The sequence below is a fragment of the Pelmatolapia mariae genome, linkage group LG22 (assembly GCF_036321145.2).
Source record: "Pelmatolapia mariae isolate MD_Pm_ZW linkage group LG22, Pm_UMD_F_2, whole genome shotgun sequence".
Classification (NCBI taxonomy): domain Eukaryota; kingdom Metazoa; phylum Chordata; class Actinopteri; order Cichliformes; family Cichlidae; genus Pelmatolapia; species Pelmatolapia mariae.
In genome coordinates this window covers 1,208,740-1,232,769 of record NC_086245.2, presented here as the reverse complement: position 1 = coordinate 1,232,769, position 24,030 = coordinate 1,208,740, and the positions used below count along the sequence as shown (strand labels likewise).

General features: G+C 39.6%; 1 protein-coding gene across 1 annotated transcript; it reads right to left on the bottom strand.

Annotated features, from left to right (window-relative positions):
* Positions 1 to 566: 566 nt before the first annotated feature.
* Positions 567 to 23,644, bottom strand: LOC134619734 (gamma-enolase). Its single transcript, XM_063465564.1, has 13 exons — positions 23,513 to 23,644; positions 12,269 to 12,354; positions 11,463 to 11,558; positions 10,556 to 10,614; positions 8,999 to 9,068; positions 7,651 to 7,784; positions 7,254 to 7,345; positions 7,005 to 7,135; positions 6,202 to 6,399; positions 4,637 to 4,838; positions 3,176 to 3,284; positions 2,777 to 2,835; positions 567 to 1,567 (listed from the first exon to the last, which is right to left on the bottom strand). Exons 2-13 carry the CDS (start codon positions 12,351 to 12,353, stop codon positions 1,498 to 1,500), a joined length of 1,305 nt encoding a protein of 434 aa, XP_063321634.1. The 5' UTR covers position 12,354; positions 23,513 to 23,644; the 3' UTR covers positions 567 to 1,497.
* Positions 23,645 to 24,030: the final 386 nt, after the last annotated feature.

Sequence of the window (24,030 nt, the reverse complement as noted above, 5' to 3'; positions counted from 1 at the left end):
CAGAAGAAACACGGACGGACTGGAGCGACAAAATAATGGCTGAACACCGTTGGTCCTTCAGTCACATATTAATGGTACAATTTTAATTTCATGGCAAAAAAGTCTCCTGTATTGTCTAAGGTATATTGATTATAAGTCCCCAAGCAGTTGCTATAGTTTTAAGTCAGTTTGCAGTTTTAAATATTATCACATTAAATAGCAAAATACATAACTTACCAAACTAAACTGGGACCTAAAAACCAGAAGATCAGTGATGTAGTAGCTCATATTCATCACAATTCACAGCTTTTGCGAGTATATCAACAAATGTGATCTTGATCTTGAGCACAGTTTGAGTGATGATCCATTAGGTGATCAATGTGTGCAGGTTTGACTACATTGCTTACATGCTTACTGTAAAATAAGTGGTGAATTGTGGACTGATGGAAAACAGATGCCTCACCCTGGCAGAGCTCGTTGGCTGTTGAGCTGAAGTTAAAAAAAATACAAAGAAACCTCCACATGCTCATATTCTGACATTTCACTGAAAAAAAGATTCAGACACAAAACGACAAAACTCCTTCAGCTGTGTTTGAAATTGTAAATTACCATCTTTTTTATTTCACATATTTTCACATTATTTTCAATGACAAGCGTTCTCTTTATGTGTTTTTTTTAATTCTCTTTCTTCTTTTTTGATCACAGCTATTCTAAAGACATTCAGGAGGAACCGAAGGAACAAAGGGACTCGGGGTTCATATATTCTATCTTCTTTTTCTCTGAGAAAGAGGCAGGATCTCAAGCATAGACAAAGGACAAATAATCAGAATCACGTCTGGGCGAGAGGAAAAGGGAGCAACTGGAACCGAGAGACAGACACGACAAGAAGAACAAGGAGACGAAAATAGAGAGAAAGAAGAGGACAGAAGTGGGAGGAGTGCAGGTACTTGAGTGTCCAGGTAAGAGTGTGACATGGCAGAGTGTGTAAGTGTTCAGGTGTTTACAGTGTGTAGTTATTAGCCTCACTCCATCCCTGAAACTGCTGCTTTCCTTACAAATGCATCGTTTAGTTGCGAGCATTAGTCTTCATGGTTTTCTGATATCTTTACTCATTATTCTCTCTGTGTTTACAATATTAATCTTTATTTTTGCAGGTCCGTCCTCTGGCTGTACACAAACTATTCCTTTAAAACTACAGTAACAGTGCATGTCTGGCTTATAAATATTCAGATTTTATGTTATTCCCCTGCATGTGCATTACACGTGTTGCATCTGCTCACTCTGTGTGTGTGTGTGTGTGTGTGTGTGTGTGTGTGTGTGTGTGTGTGCATACAGTTTCATCTCCCTACCTTTAAGTTCAGTGCATAATTTATTTATTAAGTTATTTTTAGCTATTTTCTTTTTCTTTTGCTTATCTGTAATCTGTCTTTATACATGGCTCGTTCCTTGTGTGTGTGTGTGTCTGTGTTTGTGTGTTTGTGTGCGTGTGTGTCATTGCAAGTCATTCGTCAGTCAGTTTCACAGAGCGCTGGGGTTCCTGAAGTTATGGCCTGCAAAGCGAGCCTGGTCGCCCAACTCTTCCTCAATCCTACAGTGGAGGGAAGACAGAAACAAAAACAACATTTTTTAATTGTTTTTGAAGGAAATCCTTTCTGTTCTGCTTCATAAGGTCAGCCTGTAACCAGGAAGAGTTTATATTCTTTGCACTGGTGACATGTGATCATATCTATTGAAAATAATATCTGCATGTCCAGCACAGCCTTCTTACTTAGAATTTGCTTTGCATAAAAACTTCAACAAATCAACAAAAATTCGACAAGCTGCCACGTCACTACACCACAGCTGCAGGCAAAATAATCCCTTTATATCCCTATATAAAAGCAAAATAATCAACATTAGAAGATCTTTGGTCATATAAAAAAATAAAACAGGATGTATGCGAAAATGCAAATCACAACTCAGGTTTTTCATTTTTAAAAAGCTCATGTGCTGCTTTACAGCATCTACCTGCTGCACAACAGATTCTCACATGTGTGTGTGTTCACGCTCGACTGCGCTGATTAGCGTTTATCGCTCGTTAATGCCCCCGTTAAGTCTCTGCACCCTTAACAGGTCCTCAGCAGTCCAATGGGATTACACCGCTGAGTCGATCCAATCTCCCTCCCTCCTGTCTCCTCCTCCCACCTCCCCCTGCCACTGACTGGCTTGGACACATGGGGTGACACCAGCGCTCCTGTCGCCTGTCATGTCAATTAGCTCTCTGATGGTAAGCACTAGGACAGGGCAGGCACCTGAGGAGCTGCGCTATAATGCTGCCGCCTGATCTGGAGCTAAAAAAAGGGGCTACTAAACATTCAACAGGCCAGAGGACCAATTAGGAATTTATGAGTAAATACTGAAGAAAAGGATTGTTTTTAGAGTTATTTTAATTCTAGATTCAGAAAGTTTTTCACATTAAATATATATGTATATATATATATATATATATATATATATATATATATATATATATATATATATATATACATATATATATATATATATATATATATATATATATATATATATATATATATATATATATATATATAAACTCTTTTACAGAAAATGTCTTGTTTTCATAAAGTGTCAAAGATGAGTAAGCCATGAAGGAAGCCCAACTCAAACCAGCCAATGTGTGGACCAAAGCAGGTTATCAAGTCAGCTGTAAAAAATAAATCTTCACAGAGCAGCAGCTGAACTGTCTTTATTTCATAAGTTCATGTGAGAGAGACCTCTCTGTCTGCAGCACACTGACCTCATGAGCTGGTTGTACTTGGCCAGCCGCTCAGATCTGCAGGGGGCGCCAGTCTTAATCTGCAACAGTAAGATAACATTATCCTGCAGGTGACCTACAGAATATTAAAACATAACACCAAGAACTGCACTAATATCTTTATTTTATCTTGTTCAGTTTACTTCACAATTTATTTTATATATTTAAAACAAACTCACAAAACTTAATATTCACTGTAAGTTTAGTTTACTGACATTTTAAAGGCAACAAGAAAAAAATAGCTAAACGATTTAAAAGGTTTATTGTGGGTTCTTACATCCTTACAAGGACAAAAACCTGAAACCTATATCTGCATCAGACATAACATTGACTTTGGTTTGGAGGAGAGACTTAAACGTTGGTGTCAGCTTCTAAACTTACCTGTCCAGTGCAGAGTCCCACCACCAGGTCAGCAATGAAGGTATCCTCTGTTTCTCCTGAGCGATGGCTGACCATCACACCCCAACCATTTGCCTGAGCCAGCTTACACCTGAAGGACAAAGTTTATTTCAAAGCACTCTGTTAGTCATTTTCATTTTCCTCTAATTGATAAAAGGATAATAAAACTGTTCCCACAGACAAACTTCCCTTTGCTAAGAACGATCTCTAACTGATAGCAAAGTTACATCTCCAAAGCCATCATAACTTAATTTTCAAACTCTTTCAACCAAGACTAGACAACTACAAAAGACAGTCAGACAGTGGTTTCCCAGTGTTGAAATGTTCACTGGGTAACGTTTGACACCCTAGGACAACAACATCCAACAATGAAATAAATCCCTATAAAGTTTTTATACTCTAAGAGTCAGTTTTTATTTAGGTGGACTGCTGAAGAGGGTTGGATGCTAACTACTGTAGCACAGTACGAGGCAGCACTGAAGGTCATGGGAGCACATAGTTCACCTTCCCTCTACACACTGATGCCACACTGTGTTGCATATATTAACTGCGCTGTGCTAATTGGACAAGTTAATTAATCTGATATAATTCATTTGTAACTGCGGCTCATCTCGCATGCTAACCTGCTAACAACATGAAGATTAAGACATAAAGTGTATTGCCCCCTCGGGGTTCACGTGAGCTATAAAAAAAGTAGCTAATATATCAGATTAACGATGCAGGAAGCTTTTCATGTGATGGATGTAATACATCACCTTTACTGTCATCAGCTCTGTTTCTATCATTTAATCTCCCTCCTCCCCTCCTGCTCTAATCCAGCTACACTGTTGTGACTGATAGCTTCATAACCCTGAGTGACAGTTTGGTAAGTCTGTTATTGATGATACACACATCCAAGACTGGAGCACACACACTCTTCACAAATTTATCATCAAGTGTACAGAAACATATACACAGCAGTGCCAACCCACGTTAGCAGTATGTTTGACCGATAGCTGAACCTTATCCTAAACATCTTCTGTCACTTCCTGTCCTTCATTTATCCGCCATAAATGGAACAAGGCCAACATGGCTGACAGGTAATGACCGATGTGACTGACACTATAGCGACATCCACTGTGTATGTGTGTGTCTATATTTCCACATCTTTGACTGACAGCTGGACAGCTGTGCCTCTCTCTGTCACCTCAGCTAAGATTGAAAGCTCTGTTCGGCCAATCAGAGGCTTCGAGGTCTCGGACCTGCCTGAGGGGGTGAAGGGTTACTCTGTAGCTTCAGGACAACACTGTGTCAGTGACAAATTGAATTTATGGATCTTTAAATGCCCAATATGTAAGAATTTGTAACTTCTTTCATTTATTAAATGGCCTTGTTTTTATTTCCAAAATGTGAATCGTGTCCACGCTGGGATTTCTCATTGAACTTTGGACAAAGCAGACGTACGCCTGTATGGCCTCGGTGACAGAGCCGATCTGGTTCACTTTGAGTAGCAGGCAGTTGCAGGCTCGCTCCTCGGCAGCTTTCTCTATTCTCTTGGGGTTGGTCACCGTCAGATCATCCCCAACAACCTGGATCCCCACCTGGGCCGTCAGGCGGGACCAGGCCTCCCAGTCATCCTGGTCAAACGGATCCTCGATGGACACCACTGGAAGTGAAAAAAGAGAGGTAAATATTGTAGGAAGAGATGATTCTTAACCTTTTTGTCTGTTACTCATCAATAGGGGGAGTGCTAGTGCTAACTAGTGTTTTAGACTGTTTTAGACTTTTCAAAGTATATCACATAGCAGACAACTCACAGGTCTTTTCAGGCCAGATCAGATGAGTGTTACAGAGTAAATAAAATCCCTACAGGAAGTGAGACACATGGCACAACTGGTTACACAGAGCTATTCTTGGAATCAAAACAACCCTTATTTATCTCCCCTTCTCGCCCCATGAGAGCTTGGATTGGGACTGGCTTCGTAGAAGAAGATGGATGAATGGATGGAGGGATCTGATTACATGTCCTCTCTCAATGACATCATACACAGCTTGGCTCACAGGGATTAAGTCTACACTCACTGATTTTACCATTTAAAAGTCTTACAGTGTTTCATTTGAGCTTCTACCACTGAAGCTGTTTATATATGATAGATTTTTTTTGACATTTGTATTTACATTTAACCTTTTATATTGTGTATATTGTCTACTTTGTTACTTAACATTCTGTTTATTTTTATCTTTGTGCACAGCGCTTTGTGACTGCCTGTCTATGAAAAGCGCTTAATAAATAAACTTTACTTACATACTTAAATGGGGAAAAATATAATAGGTCATAGAGTGGACATTAAACGGTAAAGTTATTGCAGAGAACAGCGGCAGAAAAAAGTCAGCCTCATCTGGAGAAGGACGATGCAACAGAGTTTAATCCAGTATGACATTGATAGTAGTCACCCCTCAAAGTGACTTCTCTACAAACTTCATATCACCTGTAATACTTGTAAATCCTCCAAATCCAGTTGGCCTTATTATTGTCTTTATTATTGTTGAAGGGTTTTATAAATACTCTTCTGTATTAGAAATAGTCTCTTTTAGGGAAAATAATAAAGCGGAAATATCCACCTAAAAGTACCCTGAAAAAACCCCAGAAATTTTACTGAGCCTGAGAGTAATCCACTAATGGAGAAAATGCTGAATTTTCACCGTCCCAATGAGTAAATGAGGGTGGAGAGAAAAGCATTTGGCCCTGAAGTCCTGTGTTCAAATCATTAAATCAGCTGAAAATGTCAGCTAGCTAAAAGGCCAAGCCATTTTTCTTTGGGTTTCATAGAGTCAACAACCTTGGATTTAAAAGCATCTCGTGTTTCTGCAGTCCAGCAACACTACTGAAGAAATAAGCATTTCACCTTTATGTCACATTAACTTATTTTATCACTAGATAAAGAACTACTTTTTTAACCATTTGACATTGACTGAACTGCACTGAACCAAACACTGGTTGAGTTTTGTACAAATTTAAATAAGCAAACCTGGGTAGCTGTTGACGAAGCCCTGGTAGATGTCAGCCAGTTCCTCTGCAGTGATGTGTCGCTCTGGATCTGGTGGGGATTTGAAGTCCAGGTCGTACTTCCCCTCACGGTAAAACTCCGAGGCGGCAACGTCCATCCCGACTACCACCTTTTCTGTGAAGCCAGCCTTCTCAATGGCTGTCTGCAGCAGATCCAGAGCTGAAGAACAAAGAAAGAGACAAGGGGGAATGTAAAATAAGAAATGGATTGAATCTTTTGCCCCCAGGCTTCTCGGGTAGGCATGCATGTTTGCCCCAAATGTGGTCCACGTGGTCCACATTTAGCTTTGACTGACAGCGTTGACTCAGGATGAATCGGCTGCCTCGGCTGAGTCACAGGTCCAATTTATATATGGGCCACATCTCAGGTATGTTTGGTCCATATTTGGCCACAACCCGTGTGAGTACTATAACTGAGCTGTAAGTGCTGAAAGTAGGCCAGATTAGGCTCAAATGTGTCTTCTGTATGAGTTAGCTTCTCAGGCTGCAGACAGGCAGTACTGAGAGGTGGAAAACATCTAAAGGATTTCTGATGACTAAACCTATTAAGTAATATTAAACTTATATGTCAGTAAATATTCCATTTTAGATTTTGTTCGGTTTACCAATGGAAGTCAAGTAAAGATCATGTTTACAGAAATTTTCCAAAATCAAAGCTTTCCCAGATCTATCTACTGATTCCCACTCCAATTAAAGAAGGCGGCTTAAAAGCTGCTGTGAACAGACCCAAACATATTGTTAATTATTCAAATATCTGTTCCTCACCCTCACTGTTCTCCAGGATGTTGGGAGCAAATCCTCCCTCATCTCCAACGTTGGTGGCGTCTTGGCCGTATTTCTCCTGAATGACTCCTTTCAGTGTGTGGTAGAGCTCTGATCCTATCCTTAGCGCCTCCCTGAGAGACAGAAGAGATACCTCAACAAAGCAGGATGATTTAACGATGCAATCAAATAAATCTAGCAGCTGAGAAATCTGAGTTTTATGAGTCAATGGTTTTAAAGGTGAATTCCTACTTGAAAGATTCAGCCCCAACTGGCAGCACCATGAACTCCTGCATGGCCAGTTTGTTTCCTGCATGAGATCCTCCGTTTATCACATTAAAGGCCTGAAGAGAAGAGAAAAGAAGAGGAAAGGAAACAAAAAGGCAGAAAGAAGGCTTTAAAAACAATTAAAGATCCTCGAATCCATCACTTTCTGTGTTTCTATAGCAACTAATCAAAAAGACTTTTAGTAGAAACGTCTTGCCAGTGTGCAGAAGTATTTAAATGTGGTGTAAACAGAAGCATTAAATATATGAAATGTTACATTACATGGTATTTAAAAAATCCTTCAGTGACATACTGAACAACAAGGTGCCGTGTAAATGTTTTCACAGGACTTTAGGTGTTCTGCAGTGATTTAAATGCTTACAGGAACCGGCAGCACCAGCTCTGTGTTTCCAGCCAGGTCGGCTATGTGGCGGTACAGGGGGACTTCTTTCTCTGCTGCGCCAGCCTTACAGATGGCTAGAGACACTCCCAGGATGGCATTGGCCCCAAACTTGGCTGTTTGAAAGGTCATAAGAGAGAAAGTGATGGGTGTTAGCATCCACAGTGTCTAGTGTCTGAGTTTTACTGGTAAAAATGTGCCACATCGTATCACTTACCCTAAAAAACTATTTTAAGGAGTCAGTTCCCGTTGACTTCTATGTTAAAGGTCCAATTTTATAGCAGAAAAAACATGTTTACAATCTGGCTACATTATAGGAGCGTGGCCACTTTGACAGGCAGGTAGATGTGGGTTTTTTTATGATGATTAATGCTGTTTTCTTTGGTAAACATTAAATAAATAATGTTGAATGCAGATCGTATTTGGCATGACCAATTTTGGCAGGTAAGATTCCATTTACAGCCATTTCCCTGGATTTCTCCTGGATTAAGCCTACATCCAGAAGTATCTGTCACCTTTAATACGACAGTAGCTGCAACATTTTGTAGTGAGTATTGGATCCATTCAAATTTAGATGATTTTTAAAGAGCCAAAAGTAAAACCTTTAAACTCAAACTTTAGCATTTCTGATATATATTCCATAATTAACATCAGATTCTATTTAGTGACATTTTTTCATGTCACCTTACATTTTGTGATTCTTTTGAAAAACAATTTATTCCTCGATATGTCGTTGCTTTAAATTCTTTTATCTTTTGCTTTAATCTTAAAAAGATGATCTCACTATTTTTTAACCATGGATTTAAAAAATGAGTTTAAATTTGTGTAACTGTAAAAACTAAAGCAAAGTGAAATGCGACGTCTGACTCTTTGGATATAACCATGTTTGTTGTTGCATGGACAGAAAGCCGATACATTCAGCTGCAGTTCAGTCTGACAGGTTTCAGGTTTCCGTGCTGGCTGAGATTAATTTCTCCCAAACGACATTACTTTGAGGGCTGATTACACTGCTGCCTGAAATGATTACTAAACATGATTTTAAATTATAATAAATGAGCACTGCATTTATTTATTAAGGATGTGAGTTTGCATTGATCGTGCCAAAGCTTGTTTGGAACACAAATCTCTTTGCTCAATCTGTATTTATGCCTCTCGTCGCTCTGCGAAGCGCTCTGTGACAAACCTTCAGCGCAAAGCATTTTTTAAAATGTGTGTGACTTCACACGAATGGATGCTGAGCTGCAGGAACGGGGAGATTTCCAGCTGGCTGCTAGACTCTGATGATGTGCTGTTAGTCATCTCGATTTGCTCCTGTCGGGTTTCAACTCACATTTGTTTTCTGTGCCGTCCATCTCGATCATCATGTTGTCCAGCTGCTCCTGCTCCACCACGCTGATGCCCTGCAGACAAAAGCAGAACAATAAGTGGTGATATTCACATATGTTGAAGCATTATAGTCTACAGTCATACATGTTACATACATACATTTAGTTGCAGTAAATGTAAAAGACATGAGATCTTTTTTCCCATGAAGCCCCTCTTTTCAGATTTTTGTAATGTCATTGCTAAACCTTGAGTAAAATCATTCATTCTAGCAGATTTACTAACATAAAGCAAATGTATTCCAATGATGTCACACAGGTTTGTGTTATTAGTAGTAGTAGCACTGAGCAATGAAAGAGTTTCCATTTAGAAAATGTTTTAAATAGTGCATGTGTAATACACTAAAGCTTCAGCCTTCACCTTTTCTGTGAATAACCTGCGATTCTTTTCATTTAAATTCATTATTTGCCAACATTTATAATTTTACATGTTTTTTGTTACATTGACAACATTATAAATAACGACTGAAATAAAAATCTTTTTTTTCTATAATAATATTCAAAGGATTCAGATTTCTGTCATTAACCTCCACTTCAGGGTTTTACTACAGAAATAAACCACAGAACTTTATTGTGCTGCTTACTGATGAAAATCCCACTTTTGTGTGTGTAGAAACATTAAGATCAGGGTTTGATACACAGTAAAAGCTTCCTTCTTAAATCTTTATTACACATTAGGCTGAACAAATAAGACAAACACTCATTGCGTAGGCTCGTTGGGGGAACACAGGAGTTAAACTACCATGCTCTGTTATTTAAAAAGTGTAACATTCCACCAGTATGACATATTAGGAACATTTACCACATATAAAATCCACTTCTGGAGTTACTAAATAGTCAGTATGGTAATCCATCGGCTGTCGTCTGATGACAATTTTTTTGTTCCAAGACAATTATTCACATTTCAAGTCTTAACATTTTCAGCCTCAATAACTCAAACAGCTAATTATTTAAGGCTATAAAATGAGGAGACACACTAACACATGTGTGCAGTTTTTAATGCATGGGTCCCAACACAATGATTAATTAGAAGACATTCATAATGGTAATTAAATTTCCCTTTAAAGGGAACCTATTATATTTATTTTCAGCTCCATTATTTCCAACTAAAGCAGCTTAGTGTGATCAAAAGGTCACAATAATCATGATAATCAAGCTGTTTTGGATGTTTTGGCTATTTTCTTCCTTCTTTTAAGCCAACTTTTGTCTGATTGGCTGCTGCTCAGAACAGGATGTGGGCGGGGCATCTGTGTCTGAGATGACCATATGAAAGATATCCACTTTCACTCCCATCATAATGGGAAAAAAGCAGAAATCCGTGCTTTAATGCAGATGTTTGCAGCTTTTTTTTCAGCTCACAGGAATCACAGAGTGCTCGTAGCTGAAAATTATTTTGAGTGGTCAGTTCGATTAAGAAAGTACTATATAAATGCGAGTACATAACAGAAAATAAGTTTAACATTAACGTTAATCGTCTATAGTATATAAGTGATTTGAGGACTTACAGAGGCTAAAAGGGCTGGAGCCAGAGTATCGTTGATGTGCCCAACTGCCTTCAAAACACCTAAAGCGACAAAGAAGGAAATCAGACGCACAGCATCACAAAAACGTGAGGTGAACACGTGAATTATCAATAATAAATAATGTTAAATTGTAGTGAAAACAGAGCACAGTTTTATCTATTAGTGTTCTTCCAAATTACTTGTGGAAATGTTTTCATATCAGCACTGATTGCTTTTGCAGCTAACTTTAGGGTGAACTGTACTGTGGATTCATTTGTTTGAGGGTTAGGTGAGTAATGTAGCCTTAATGGCTGTTTTATAGTCACGGAAAAGTGTCTTTCAGTGTTTGCCAGCAGTAAAAATGATTTGTTAGACAAATTTAAAATGCTGGACTTTATCAAGACTTTTGTGGCATTTTAGTGTCATATTATGAATAAAAATAAGATGTCCAAACATCTACACTGCAAAACTATTTGTGAGAGGAATACGTCGACAGGCCAAAGATTTTATCAGCGTCACAAACACTGAATTAAAGAAACTTTCTAGAAAACTGTCATTTATACTTTAAAGGTCTCTGAATGTTCTATATTTTTCTCATTGTCAACACATCTGGCTTATTTCTTCTTAAGTGATTTTACTTTTGTTGGGTATATAAAGCTTTTATAAAAATCTATATTATGTTTATTATGTTTTTATTTTGTTTTATTGGGTTTTTCTAAAATGTGAAGTGATTACTCTCAGTGTTTGTTATCATATAAATGCAGCACTCTTCACTGAAAACAGCACTCTGTTTCTGTTAGTCAGTGATCTCTTCATTGTTTGCCCTCTTGTGGTCATAAATACTGAATGCAGCTTTAAGTTCTCATCGAATGTAACAGTCTGTGCAAGCTCAGCTGATGCATCTTCATACCTTTGCCCTTGTAGCGGCTCTTGTCTCCATCTCGGAGCTCCAGAGCCTCATAGATCCCTGTGGATGCTCCGCTGGGCACCGCAGCCCTGAACAGACCTAGAAAACGAATTAAGAGAAAAAGAATTAAGGTTTTGATGTGATAGATATTAGACAAGTCTTCATCTCAGACTTCTTGATGCATTCTCAATCATCCAGGAAAGTAAATCTCCAAAAGTTGATTCTGTTCATCTGGACGTAGCGTTTTGTGGGAGAAACGTTTCGTCACTCATCCAAGTGACTTCTTCAGTCTCAGCTGACTGCAGGTTTCCCCAATCTTATAAACAGTACATTTGCTTAATGACTGAAACCAGCCCACTGAAGGAACAATTATGATTAAGGAACTGACCTCCCAGCCCATTGCTCCTTCACTGGGCTGGTTTCAGTCATTATGCAAATGTACTGTTTATAAGATTGGGGAAACCTGCAGTCAGCTGAGACTGAAGAAGTCACTTGGATGAGTGACGAAACGTTTCTCCCACAAAACGCTACATCCAGATGAACAGAATCAACTTTTGGAGATTCATCTCAGACTGCTTTCCTTATGCCTTGTGTCATTTCTTAATAATCCCTGCAGTTGCTCAGCTTCATTTTAGAGGCCAGCTGAAGGGGATTTGATGTCCCAAACAGCTGCTTCAAACTACCAAGCTCTCCATTTTTATTTTATTTTTTTAGCTTTCTGGCATGGTAAGTGTGAGCTGCTTTCCTGGTGGTGAAGATTGTGTTATTTTCTTCCTGTGACATTTTCAGACAGGCTCTTTAGCGGTCACCTTTTTCTGTGCGGAGGTCCACTTCAACAGTGGGGTTTCCACGGGAGTCCAAGATCTCCCTGGCAACTATGCTGACGATCGACATCCTGAAAGACACAGAAATGAAAAACAGCCCACCGTTAACTGTTTTTAACTTATAACTTCACCTTAACTGCACCAAGGAGATGAAACACAGAGAACTTCAGCTCCTGGATGAAAAGATCTATTTTTACAGTGAACACAAACACACGGCGGCCTGTCAGGGGAGACGGCGAGCAACATCAGCGCAGAAATCAAAGCTCACTACAGAGGAGTGCATTGTCTGTCTCTCTCTCTCTCTCTGTCTCTCTCTCTCTCTCTCTCTCTCACACACACACACACACACACACACACACACACACACACACTGCAGTTACTTTTCTGTTTCTGGAAGCAGCAAAAAGAAAAACTTCAGTAGGAGAGAGAGGGGTTTTAAATAATGCATCAGCTCATCGCTGCTTTTATCCAGACTGGAATCTGCTGATTTATTCTGGTTTCGTGGTGATGTTCTATATTTTTCTCATTGTCAACAAAACTAGTGAGGCATTGATCATACAAACAAGTACTGTGAATCAAAGCCTGATAGATCTTATTTTTTCTTTCTTCACGGAGCCACGCCGATTTCTCCCTCTCTGTTTCGCTGGCTGACAGTTTCCTTTGTTGCTTTGAAAGCACTGTTATTTTGTCTTACTCCTGCACACAGCAGCCAGGAATATTCTCCACGGCACCACAAATCTGTTAATTTACTACAGAGAAAGTTCCCAACAAATGCAACATGCCTTTCAAAACGTTTGCTAAATAGTACAACTCTGAGAATAGGTGCTATAATCACTGGGCTTGATCCTGTTTGAAATGTTTTAGTATCAGTTTATTCCTCACATTATGAATTTATGGCAGATGTTACATTTTGGGCAGCCAATCAGAGGAGAGCTTGTTTAAAGGTGAGGAGCTAAACTGGAATGAAATTAAAGGATGCACTGAGGTCCAGTTTAAATCAAAAAAGGATTATTTTGATCAAGGAATCATGCAAAGCTAATTTATTAGAGTCCAAGAAAAAATATATAAAGTGGAAAATGTAATCAAACTAACACTGGTACTACTGCGTGGGGTATTACTTCCTTCCTTTCTTACAGTCATCCTTAAGTTTGTGTATTTTTCTGCATCATGATATATAATGAATACTTAATGACTGTGTTTGTATAAATGCAGTTCAGACAGTAAGACCCCCAACAATTAAACACATGTATACAGTGAACATTAATACATAAAAGAGATTGAAGTAAAAAATGATGTTGCCTTCATAACCCTTCTGATCACTGATCTATTTAAGTTAACATACTTTGAAAACTTTGATCTCTTTCAATAAAGAAAGTAGAGAAAAGGTTTTGAGCAGGGGTTTTAGCCACCAGTCTGACCTTGGCAAAGCTTTTTTAGGCTTCTACTGCTGCTGTTTACTGCTGCTTCTTGTATCCCAGGAGAGAGATCTCGGAAAATCTTTCAGTGCTAATGCAGGAAGGATGCTCCTCTGTGGGCAACCTGACACTTAAAGAAAAAACACAGCTTGACTACATGGCATTCTTCTAAATAGGCCACTGCAGCCAACACTTTTCTTCTGGTTGTTTCTGGACCTTTGTTCTGTTTAAATGCAAGAATTAAAAAATGAAGAAAAAAAGCATTTGAACACTAATGCTGTTTCTAAATCCATGCATGTTAAAAGTGGTTATGTGCATTAGATACAGAAGGAGAGAGTGATTGGACTATCGCTCAGAATGTGCCTATACAGTATGTTATACTGGTACAGATGCTATGTGCTACAAGCCACAAACACTCTTGGTATTTAACTTTTAATCGGTTAAAATGATTGTTTTGTTGGTTTGTTTATTTGCTTTTTTAGTGCTTTTACTTGAATCTGAATTGAGAGGTCAACCTTCACACTGATGATTGATGCTTGTTGTCATGGCGTTTATAAATAAACAACTAAAGTAACACTAAATAAAAAAAGCAGATTTTATCACCACAGTGTTATGCTCAGAGTTCAGCCGTGGGTTTAACAGCCTGTTGTTGAGGTTCAAAACATATCAGCAGCTTATGGCAGACAATGGCAAGCACACTTATAATTAACATTTACATGATGTGCACTGCTTGTCATTCATGTTGTTTTGTGTGATGGTGCGTTGCCATCAACTGTGGGGCGACATTATCTCCTTTCCTTTCATAAAGGATGGTCTAGTGTATCCTCTGCTAAAGGAGGTAATAAAGGAAGCATTAACCCTCCTTTACTAGCTGTCAGTATTACTTTTACACCTCATGGTTCTTTTTGTTTTTTATGTTAATTCTGTTATGGATAAGTTAGACACAGACACAGACATGCTTTGAAAACGATCTTTTCAATTTTCAAACCCATTTTCGAGCCAGTGGAGAGAAGCCAGGATTGTGGTGATGTGATACCATCTGCTAAAACCAGAAAGAAGCCGAGCTGCTGCACTCTGAACTAGATGGAGGCGAGAGTTTTGTGACTTTCCGTGCAAACCAGAGAGAAGGAGATTTCCTTTAGTCGAGCAAATGTTAGAATACGATTAAGATAATTTAAATATCAGCTTTTAAAAACACAAAAGTCAAAGATGGCATTTTAATCTCTCGTGTACCCTTAACTAACTTAAAGCTTTCAAATTCTGTTTCTCAGCCAGAGAGACTGAACTCCACAGCACAAGATTAAAAATGTATTCCATCACTTTGATGTTGAATTTTTAATTTCTGTACCACTGTGACATTATTGCCATAACCTCAAGAGCATTTGAAGCTTTCATTAATTCTATTCTCCTCCGTGGGTGTTTCCTCTCTTCCTTCTCATTGACAGTCCAGGCACTCAGCGTTGTAACTGCAGCGATACATCAAAAAGGGGCTTTTTATGCCGTCCTCATCCCTCCGTACTGTATGAATACTTTATTGATCTGTGAGCTAAATCTGGCTCCCAGCTAGCTTGCAGAAACCTGGCGCCGAGGCTGTCCTCTTCAGATGCACTGACAGAAATATGCAGGCTCGGAGGAAGGGCTCGTCCTCATATCTCTGCACAATACATCTTTTTTGGTTACAGAAGTATAAATAAGATATGGCAACATTGTTTTAGAAGTTCAATTGAATCACGATAATGATAAATCAGCTCCACGTTGTATGAATGCACATTAAAGGGTATGTCACTTTAATTTTCTATCTCTAAAATATGGAAGAAGCTTCCAGGCCTAAAGACCAGCAGAGTGCAACTTTCTCTGGAAATCCTGAGTCACCCTACATCTCATATCACACTATTTTTAAGTCTTGTTTAACACAATGTGATGATTGTTGTGTAAATTGTGGTCATATCAAGATTTAAATGTGTTTCAAAGAGTATGATCTGGGATGAGAGTACTTTTCAAAAAAGTTGGGGTTGAAAAATGCAAATTAAAGAAATTGTACTTCCCCAAAAAGTTGGCTCCAAAAGTCTCACTGTAGCTCATTTCTGCTGATTGAATACTATGACACTGCCATAGCTACAGGCAGTAATTTGAATGTAAATCATAAATGGCAAAGAATTGTGGGAAAATATTGTCTCATTAAAGTAAGTCTTCACTACTCCAATTCCATTACATTTACAGCAAGGGAAGGTTTTTCTGTAAATGCCATTTAGAGTAACGTCACTGGAAATGATGCAAAGAAAATGAAATTTGCAGTGTTCATAGGAGCTTTACTGTAAAAGGTTTACAGCAGCTTACCGGCTTCCAGCTGCCAGTGAAATTGTAAAACTACAGCAACCTGTCAAACAGACATGCTCAGACATGAAAAATAATATGATTAGAGCCTAGTACGATAAATGCTTTTAAAGTCATCACTGTTAGGATCATGGCCACTTTCATCGATCAGCTCAAACACAGGCAGCCTCTAACTGCAGATAAATCCTGCCTGAAAAGGTTTGTGCTCCACATGTGTCTGATTGTTGTGTTTTATAGGACTGGTACTTAGTTAGCAGGTGTCTATGTGTGCACAGGTATTGGATGTAATTAGACTTAGTTGATCGGTTACCCTTTAGTCCAACTACGGTCACTGCTGGCTCCAGAAGAAAAACATAGAGGTGTTTAAAATGCTGATATTAAGGATTCCAAATCAACCAAACAAATAAACAAACAACCAAAGAAACAAAGTGTGAGTCCTGCTGTTAAGCATGGTGGAAAATAATTGTATGAAATGATGGCGGCAACTAATGATTATTTTAATTATGAGTTCATCTACACAATATGCTCTGAACTCATTGTTTTTTAACAGGTTATAAACTAAAGTCTGAGATTTAATATGCTTAACATGTAATATGAGACCAAATCTTCTAACTGTGGAAACATAAACAGAAAAACGAGCCGGATGAAATAAATAAAGATGGTCTCCTTGGCCTATCTTCATTCGTTTTATTGTCGAGTTAACCTGCCGGTGTTCCTGTGGGAGCACATTTTAAAAAGTGATTTGTTCTATTTTTCTATATAATTTATGTCCTTGTGCTATCTTTCTTCTTCCTCTATTATTTCCCCCGGTATTTATCTGACTCACATCCTGAATGCAAACCCTTTTTGTTTATGTGAATCTTTCCTGCAAACATCAGACAGCGTTTGTTTCCTTTTTTAATTCCAGGTGTCACCTTCTTTCTCTTCCACCAGGTACACGATTTCCCTTGTGTGTTCCTTTTAACCCAATGCAAAGTCCTCTGACTCCTTCGCTCAGCACTGCTCTATCACGATTCCTCTGCGCAGCTCAGGGACATTATTTCCACCCATTTTCCCCTCACCATTGGTTTATTGTGGCATTTATGAAAATTTATGCTTATTCAGTTCTTACACTCGTAAGTCACAGGAGATAAAAGTGTCAGCAAAATGAGTAAAGTGTATAAATGGTGCTCAGCAGAAGAGAAAGCAGATACAGTAAGGTGCCATCAGCATACTGAAGCCTCAGCTCACTCGGGATGTGTGGGTGGTTTAATTATTTCTTTTTTTAAAGTTTTGGTGCTGTTTGGAGCCCCACCCTGCCGTACTGCAGACTTTTCCAAACAGTTTCTCCCTGGGCTGGAGCAGCATGAGATACCTCCTCAGAAACCCCACAATTCCCAGTTTTCATCTAAACTGTTATAGTTTCACGAGGTAAAACTTGCTTTCCTAAGGCGACCGAGTGACTGCCTGGAGATTTAATTATAGCATTATTGTGTCAGGACTGTTCAAGGGCCTTGCAGATATATAGGTCTTGCGTCATCTGCTGTGTGGCCTCCCAGTCATGGTTTCACTCATTTATACAGAGAAAAAATATTTTAGTGCCTCCTACAGCCTGCAAATGAAAAGAGACTTGTGTCTTAATGCATCGAGAAACCTAATTATGTTTATGTTTCATAGTCTGAGGCAATGCATTCTTTTAATATAAAGACATTTGAATGTAAGTTGTGCATTAATATCACTACTAACTGCATGCAGCAATCTCATATCCACACACATGTTCTTGCTTCCTGATCTGTCACTACCTTAATGAGATTATCTCATTACCCTCATTTCCATCCCTCTTTTCTCTCCTCTCTCTTGTTCTCTCTCCATCTCGCCCGGTGCTGTTTGGGCACGTTGCTGTGTATTACGTAAGCTCTACAGCAACAGCAGCAGCAGCAGCAGAGAGGGATGGAACCCATGAACACACCACACCTACCAGAGACTGCAGAGCTCAGCAGAAAATGTACCAGCATTTTAAAAAAAGCACCAAAAGAGGGCGTGCAAGAGAGGAAGTGAACGAGGAGAAGGGAGAGTGAGATGAGGGCACACAAGGAAAGGACACAAGCAGAAAAACATCAACTCTGTGTTTCTCTGTATGTGGCTGGAGGGACAACAGGATCAAAGGAAAAAGAGCAAGACAGATGTGATGAAAATCATCAGAAGAGAAGGAGAGAAATGAGCGAGAGGAAGAATACAGCCTGTAAAAAGAACACCGCATACCCATTTTACCCTCAAATTCTTCATAAACTCACAAAACGTTTAAAACAACCAAATCTACTTTCTGTACCTAAGATATACCACATTTTGAAGCACTAAAAGAAGCAAATTCCCATTTGAAAGCCCTCGGACTGCATAAATAGACAATAATCTAATTTAATGGTGCTCAAAATGCTCCACAATCCAAAACCTAACGTAACTAATGTTCTTCCTGCACTGCTCGCAGCTGAGGAGCTGAGGACTTTGATGGCATTTCCCACTTCGCAGGAGCATTAGTTATTGCACGGTGCATGGCTAATGTGGCAAAAGTTACCATCTGTTTCCTTCCCTCCTACTCTATGTGCCCATGTAGACTGTATTTTAATCAAATGGCACCCACCAAGGCTGAGAAATAAAGGCAACGCTTAAGTGCCAAAAGCTGCAGGTCCCCTGATGGCCACTGGAGGCTGGCTCCAAACTGAGTCAGTCCCCATAGACTCCAATGTTACAGTGTTCAACTTGTTCATCTTTACAGCAGAAATAAACATGTTTACAATGGTTTTGGTCTCTAGTTTTATATGACTCATAAACTGACTCATGGCACAGACCAGCGGTCCCCAACATCCGGGCCACGGACTGGTACCGGTTGAGGCCGCGAGAGTTGAGGCTTGGGTTTGAAATTCATGGTTTTCAGGGTTTTTATCGTTAACTCAGTTTCCCTGGGTTTTTTCCCGTTTTGCAGTTGTGTGTCTTATTTTGAAATAAATATTTACACGTTACCATAGCGACCAGAGAGCATTAAGGGGCAGAGAGGAGGATGTTACTCTCAATGTTGTTGGTGCATTTCAGGAGGACGCTGCTAATAAAGTTACACAATTACACAGTGAATTCACGTTTATTATTACATTTACAAAATACCACAGTTTTTGTCTTGGTCATTTCATTTTATTTTGCTGTATTTATCTGCGACACCTTAAAGGCCGGTCTGTGAAAATATTGTCTGACATTAAACCAGTCTGTGGTGCAAAAAATGGTTGGGGACCGCTGGCATAGACTTTATATAAATAGATGAATGTAGTCACCATGACATCACCCAGTAGCTAAAGAAGTCCCACTGTGAAGTCTCAGCTAAGTGGTTTGGAGCTGGACAAATTCTGGCTGTGCATGCTGCTCACTTACTGGTTAATGCTTGTCAGTCACACTGAAAACATCCCCCGGTTCATCTCCCTTCTAGACTAATATTAAACATATTTTCTAAATGAACTTCAAGACATAAAATTAGTCATTGAAACCATGAAGTTATTTGGAAAATGCCATGGTCTGTATTCCAGCAGACATCTATACAAAGAATGCAGGTTGGCAGCATCTGTCTTTTTTATGTATAGTCTATGGTTGCAAACCAAGCTAGCTAGCATTAGCTAATTATGTAGCTCTCCACCCTCTCAACCAATTAGGATCACTCATTCTGGCACCAAAACACAAGGCGACAAAATGTCCAACTAAAAGCTTCAAACAGGAGTGCACAAATTACTGGGTGATGCAATTCATGCTGCCATCTTTTATATACAGCAAATAGCAAACAGATGCAAAGGTCAGTATTTATTCCTGTGAGTGAAAACCCTGATTATTTACAAAGTCTATTTTTAACACTTTCAGTTCATTTATTTTCATAAATAATATGTAAACAAAACAAATGAAAGCAGCTGTAGAAGGAGAGAAAAAGGCAAACACAGAGGAGCAAGTGCTAAAATGTGGCTTTAAATATATGCAAACTGAAAGAGAGAGAGACATAGGGAATGGCCAGGAGGAAGGAGAGAGGGAGGGAGTGATGAAGGACAAAATGGAGAGTGAGTGGAAATGAGGGAGGGCGAGAGAGCGATAGAGAGAGATAAAAAGAGGAGAAAAGAGGGAAAGATAAATAACTAAATGACTGTGTTTGGCTGGAGAACAGAGGGGAGATGGAGGGATGAAGGGGAGGGGGAGGAGGAGGAAGGCAGGGAACAGAAGGCTGATTATGGCACACACTTGGGAAGTGAAGCAGTCTCACACATACTGTATGTAATGCTGATAATGTGTCGACGTTTACACACATGTAGCTTCAGCTGGCGATTATCGCAGGTACTCGCACACACTTAAGTCCGCCCACACGTCACAGCAGGCAGCCAGAGATGCAGAAACCGAACACGCGCTGCTGATACACCAGACCACAACACAATCAAGCGTCGGATCAAACACAAACGCACACGCATTTGACTCCTGCTGCCAAAACACACACACGCTCTGTACAGCCATTTTCCAAGAAATCAGAGACATGTTGGGGTTTTTTCAGTGCTGCCATATTAAAAAGCATCAGACAGAAAACACACACAGTAAGGACTAATTGACTGTAGAATCACACAAACACATTTTGGCAATAAATCACCCCCACCAAGGAAAGCTGGAGTCCCTGATTCCAGACGGATTTTTGCATCCAGATGGGTTCGACATATTTTTTTAAAACAGAAATAAAAGTCTCTTTAATATTTATTCATACAGCTGTATATGTGCAATGATAAAGAATCCATCCATCCTGAAATTGTGAGATACACTTGCTAAAATTTTCAGTAACAAATAGTCTCCCTGAGACACAAAGATCATCGTGCAATATGGCGTCTATTCACAATATCAGATCCACTCTGACCATAAGCATTCCTTCTTTAACTCTTGAGCCATCTTCACTCTAATATTTGCAGCCTGTTTCCCAATTATGGCTAAAGCACAGTCACGGATTAAAGGAAAAATTCAGTGAAGCTCGATTGGAGGATGTATTCATTCCAGGATTAGACGTGAGAAACGAAGTCTTAATGATTCATGTTACAGAATCATGCCTCTTCTCCCTTAAGGGAAGTTGAGTCACTATAGTGTGTAAACAGATGCTATACCTTTGAGATAGATGGATGCACTTTTATTCATTCAGTCTAAAATTACAAAACATAATAAACAACATTTTTGTAAATGTGCCAAATTACTAAACTGACTAATGTGCTACTCTTAACCCTTGGCTCTTTGAGAGGAACAGCTGATGGTGCTTAGACTGTAGACAAAGACTGACGTAGCTTCTCTGTCTGGAAAGTGAAGTCAGCACAGAAGGCGGTAAATCCTGTGGTTTCAAAAAAAGATGTCTGGCTCTATAGAAGTCTATGAGAAAATGATGCTTCTTCTCACTTGACCTGTGCTCTTATTGGATATATAAGTAAAAATGGCAGAACGTAGTGGCTATTTCCTGGTGTGACATGCTCAAGAATCATTGTTTCTTTATCAATTAAGCCTCTGAACCTGGAGACTCAACTCAGGAAGTCACAGACTTCAAAGTGCAATCCCACAAAGGCCTCGAAGCCATTATATGTACAGACAGTAAATATAAGATTTACAAAGCAACCATGGCATCTCCCACTGGGTTCTGAAGTCCCGCTGTGAAGCCCGAAGCTGAGCCATGTCAGCTTTTTAAAACTAGCTGTCATGGAGCTGACTGTGAAATCGATGGACACTGTGTAGGCTAGCAACTAGTCAGTCACACAGTAAAGCTTACCCTCAGTCCTCCTTGGCTCTAATTGGGACTGAAATATACAAAACAGGCCTCATGTTCTATTCAATCAGCCTTAAAACTATCGACTTAAGATGGGACCATAAACTCGTCAGGACAGTGCTCATGCTAGAAGCTCAAATGCACGAGATAGAGGTTCTTCCTTTCTGAGATGTTTGCTGGTTAAAGGATGAAAAACAACAAACCAGCTGCAATAAAGAGAGAAGCTAGCCACAAAGTAAGACAAATACATGATGCATTCATCCTTTTTGCTTGAAATGTGACATGCAAACAGCAAAAAATAAACATCTATCACTGTTTCAAATCAATTAAAATCTATATCTCACTATTTTTTTAATCATATATATTTCATCCATCCATTTTCTCCACCGCTTCTGTAGTTTACTGACAAAGCGTAGCTGGAGCTTATCCCAGCTTTCATACAGTAAGAGGTGAGACACACCCTGAATAGATCACCAGTCCATCACACACGGACACCTCACATCCACACCTAAGGCCATTTAAGCCAGCATGCACCACCAGGTCGCCCGTATTCATTTCACTAGTCTGCAAACACTTTCAAAACCCTTAATTTTCCTTTTTTCAGTTATTGTTTGTTACTTTTCCCTTGAGGACGCGTTCCTGGAATGATTAAATAATGATTCCTGCTGTAAAAGCTGAATGTAGGACAAGTTATGAAATATTGTTGTTTTAATACCATCTCATTCTATCTGTCATATCAATTTTCACCGCTGTACTTTATTTATTAATTAATATTTGTTGCTTCAGTCAACCCCCACTCATAAATGTACCTGCTGCAAAAGCACTAACAAACACACACACACACACACACACACATGTTTGTGCCTCTCGATCAAACACATACACACTTGATGTACCAAGGACTCAAACGTAATTGACTGCAGGATCATACACACACACACACACACACACACAAACACACACATAGCATTCCTACAGCCAAGACTCACATGACCAAATACACACGCAATACACTTGACAGCCATTTTACAAGAAACCAAAGGAAATGCAGGCAGCAAACAGACACACACATTTTCTGTTAGATGGTTTGTCATAACACATCTAGCAAACACACACACACACTTACACTTCATAATGACAGTTGAAAGCTTTAACCCTCCTCCTCCTCTCACAAACCAGCTCACACACACAAAAAGCCATGACACACATAAATAAACCACAAATTAGCATCTAAAACTGCATCTCTCTCTCTCACACACACACACACACACACACAAGCTGCCACAAGACATCAAACCAACGTGTTCTTGAATGCAAGAGGTTGTTCACACACATAATGTGCATGTTGCCAAAACACACACAGACAAATACACATCATTTCCTTCCTCCTGTCTACGCACACATACATTTTTGAAAGCCACAACGATGCAACATTTAGACACACATCTAAAACTGACGCTTACACACATCTTTCAGTACATGCACACACATGCATGACTTCCGGTCTTACACACACACACACACACACAGTTGGACTACGACCTCTCACACACACATGCAGTAAGACCTAAAACTGAAGCATCGCATTCTCGTGCACAACCTTCTGTATCCGCTATGCAGCACACAGAAAAGACACACAATCACAATGATGCAGGAACACAAAGATGCAAAGAGGAAGAGAGGATTTCCTGCCTTTACCTGATGCCGGTGTGTGTGTGTGTGTGTGTGTGTGTGTGAGTGAGTTCTGCCTTTTACGGCGACTGAGAAAATACTGGAGAGGCAGAGCGATGAGAGAGAGAGAAACAGGAGGGGAGGAGGAAGAGAAGAGGAGAGAAGGAGGGGGTGATATATATGTGCGAGTGTGTGTCAGAGGGAGGAGGGGAGGGAGATGACTCAGAAGGGAGATGGGGAGAGGAAGAGGAGGGTTAATTAAAAAGGAGGAGATGGACGGAGGGATGAGGATGGGGTGCAGAGGCTCTTCGCCTGACAGAGGAGGTAAAAATAGATGAAGGCAGGACCGGTTCTCGCGCTGCGTGTCTCCCTGCCTCTCTCTGGTGCTGCAGTGGGGTTCAGCTGATGTATATATGGTTACATAATTGAGCCTTCTCCACTATACTCACACGACATGATGCTCAGTGTGTGTAATGCTCATGTTGTAGGGAGATAAATATGACATAACAAGCAAAAACTGTGTGTTGCACTAAAAAGATATCAAG

Coding starts and splice junctions, on each gene's coding strand:
- LOC134619734 (XM_063465564.1), bottom strand. CDS start 12,353: ATGTCGATCGTCAGCATAGTTGCCAGGGAGATCTTGGACTCCCGTGGA. Junction 10,615..11,462: donor GAGCCGCTACAAGGGCAAAG/GTATGAAGATGC, acceptor TTGTCGCTTTAG/GTGTTTTGAAGGCAGTTGGG. Junction 7,785..8,998: donor GGACGGCACAGAAAACAAAT/GTGAGTTGAAAC, acceptor CCTTTCAAACAG/CCAAGTTTGGGGCCAATGCC.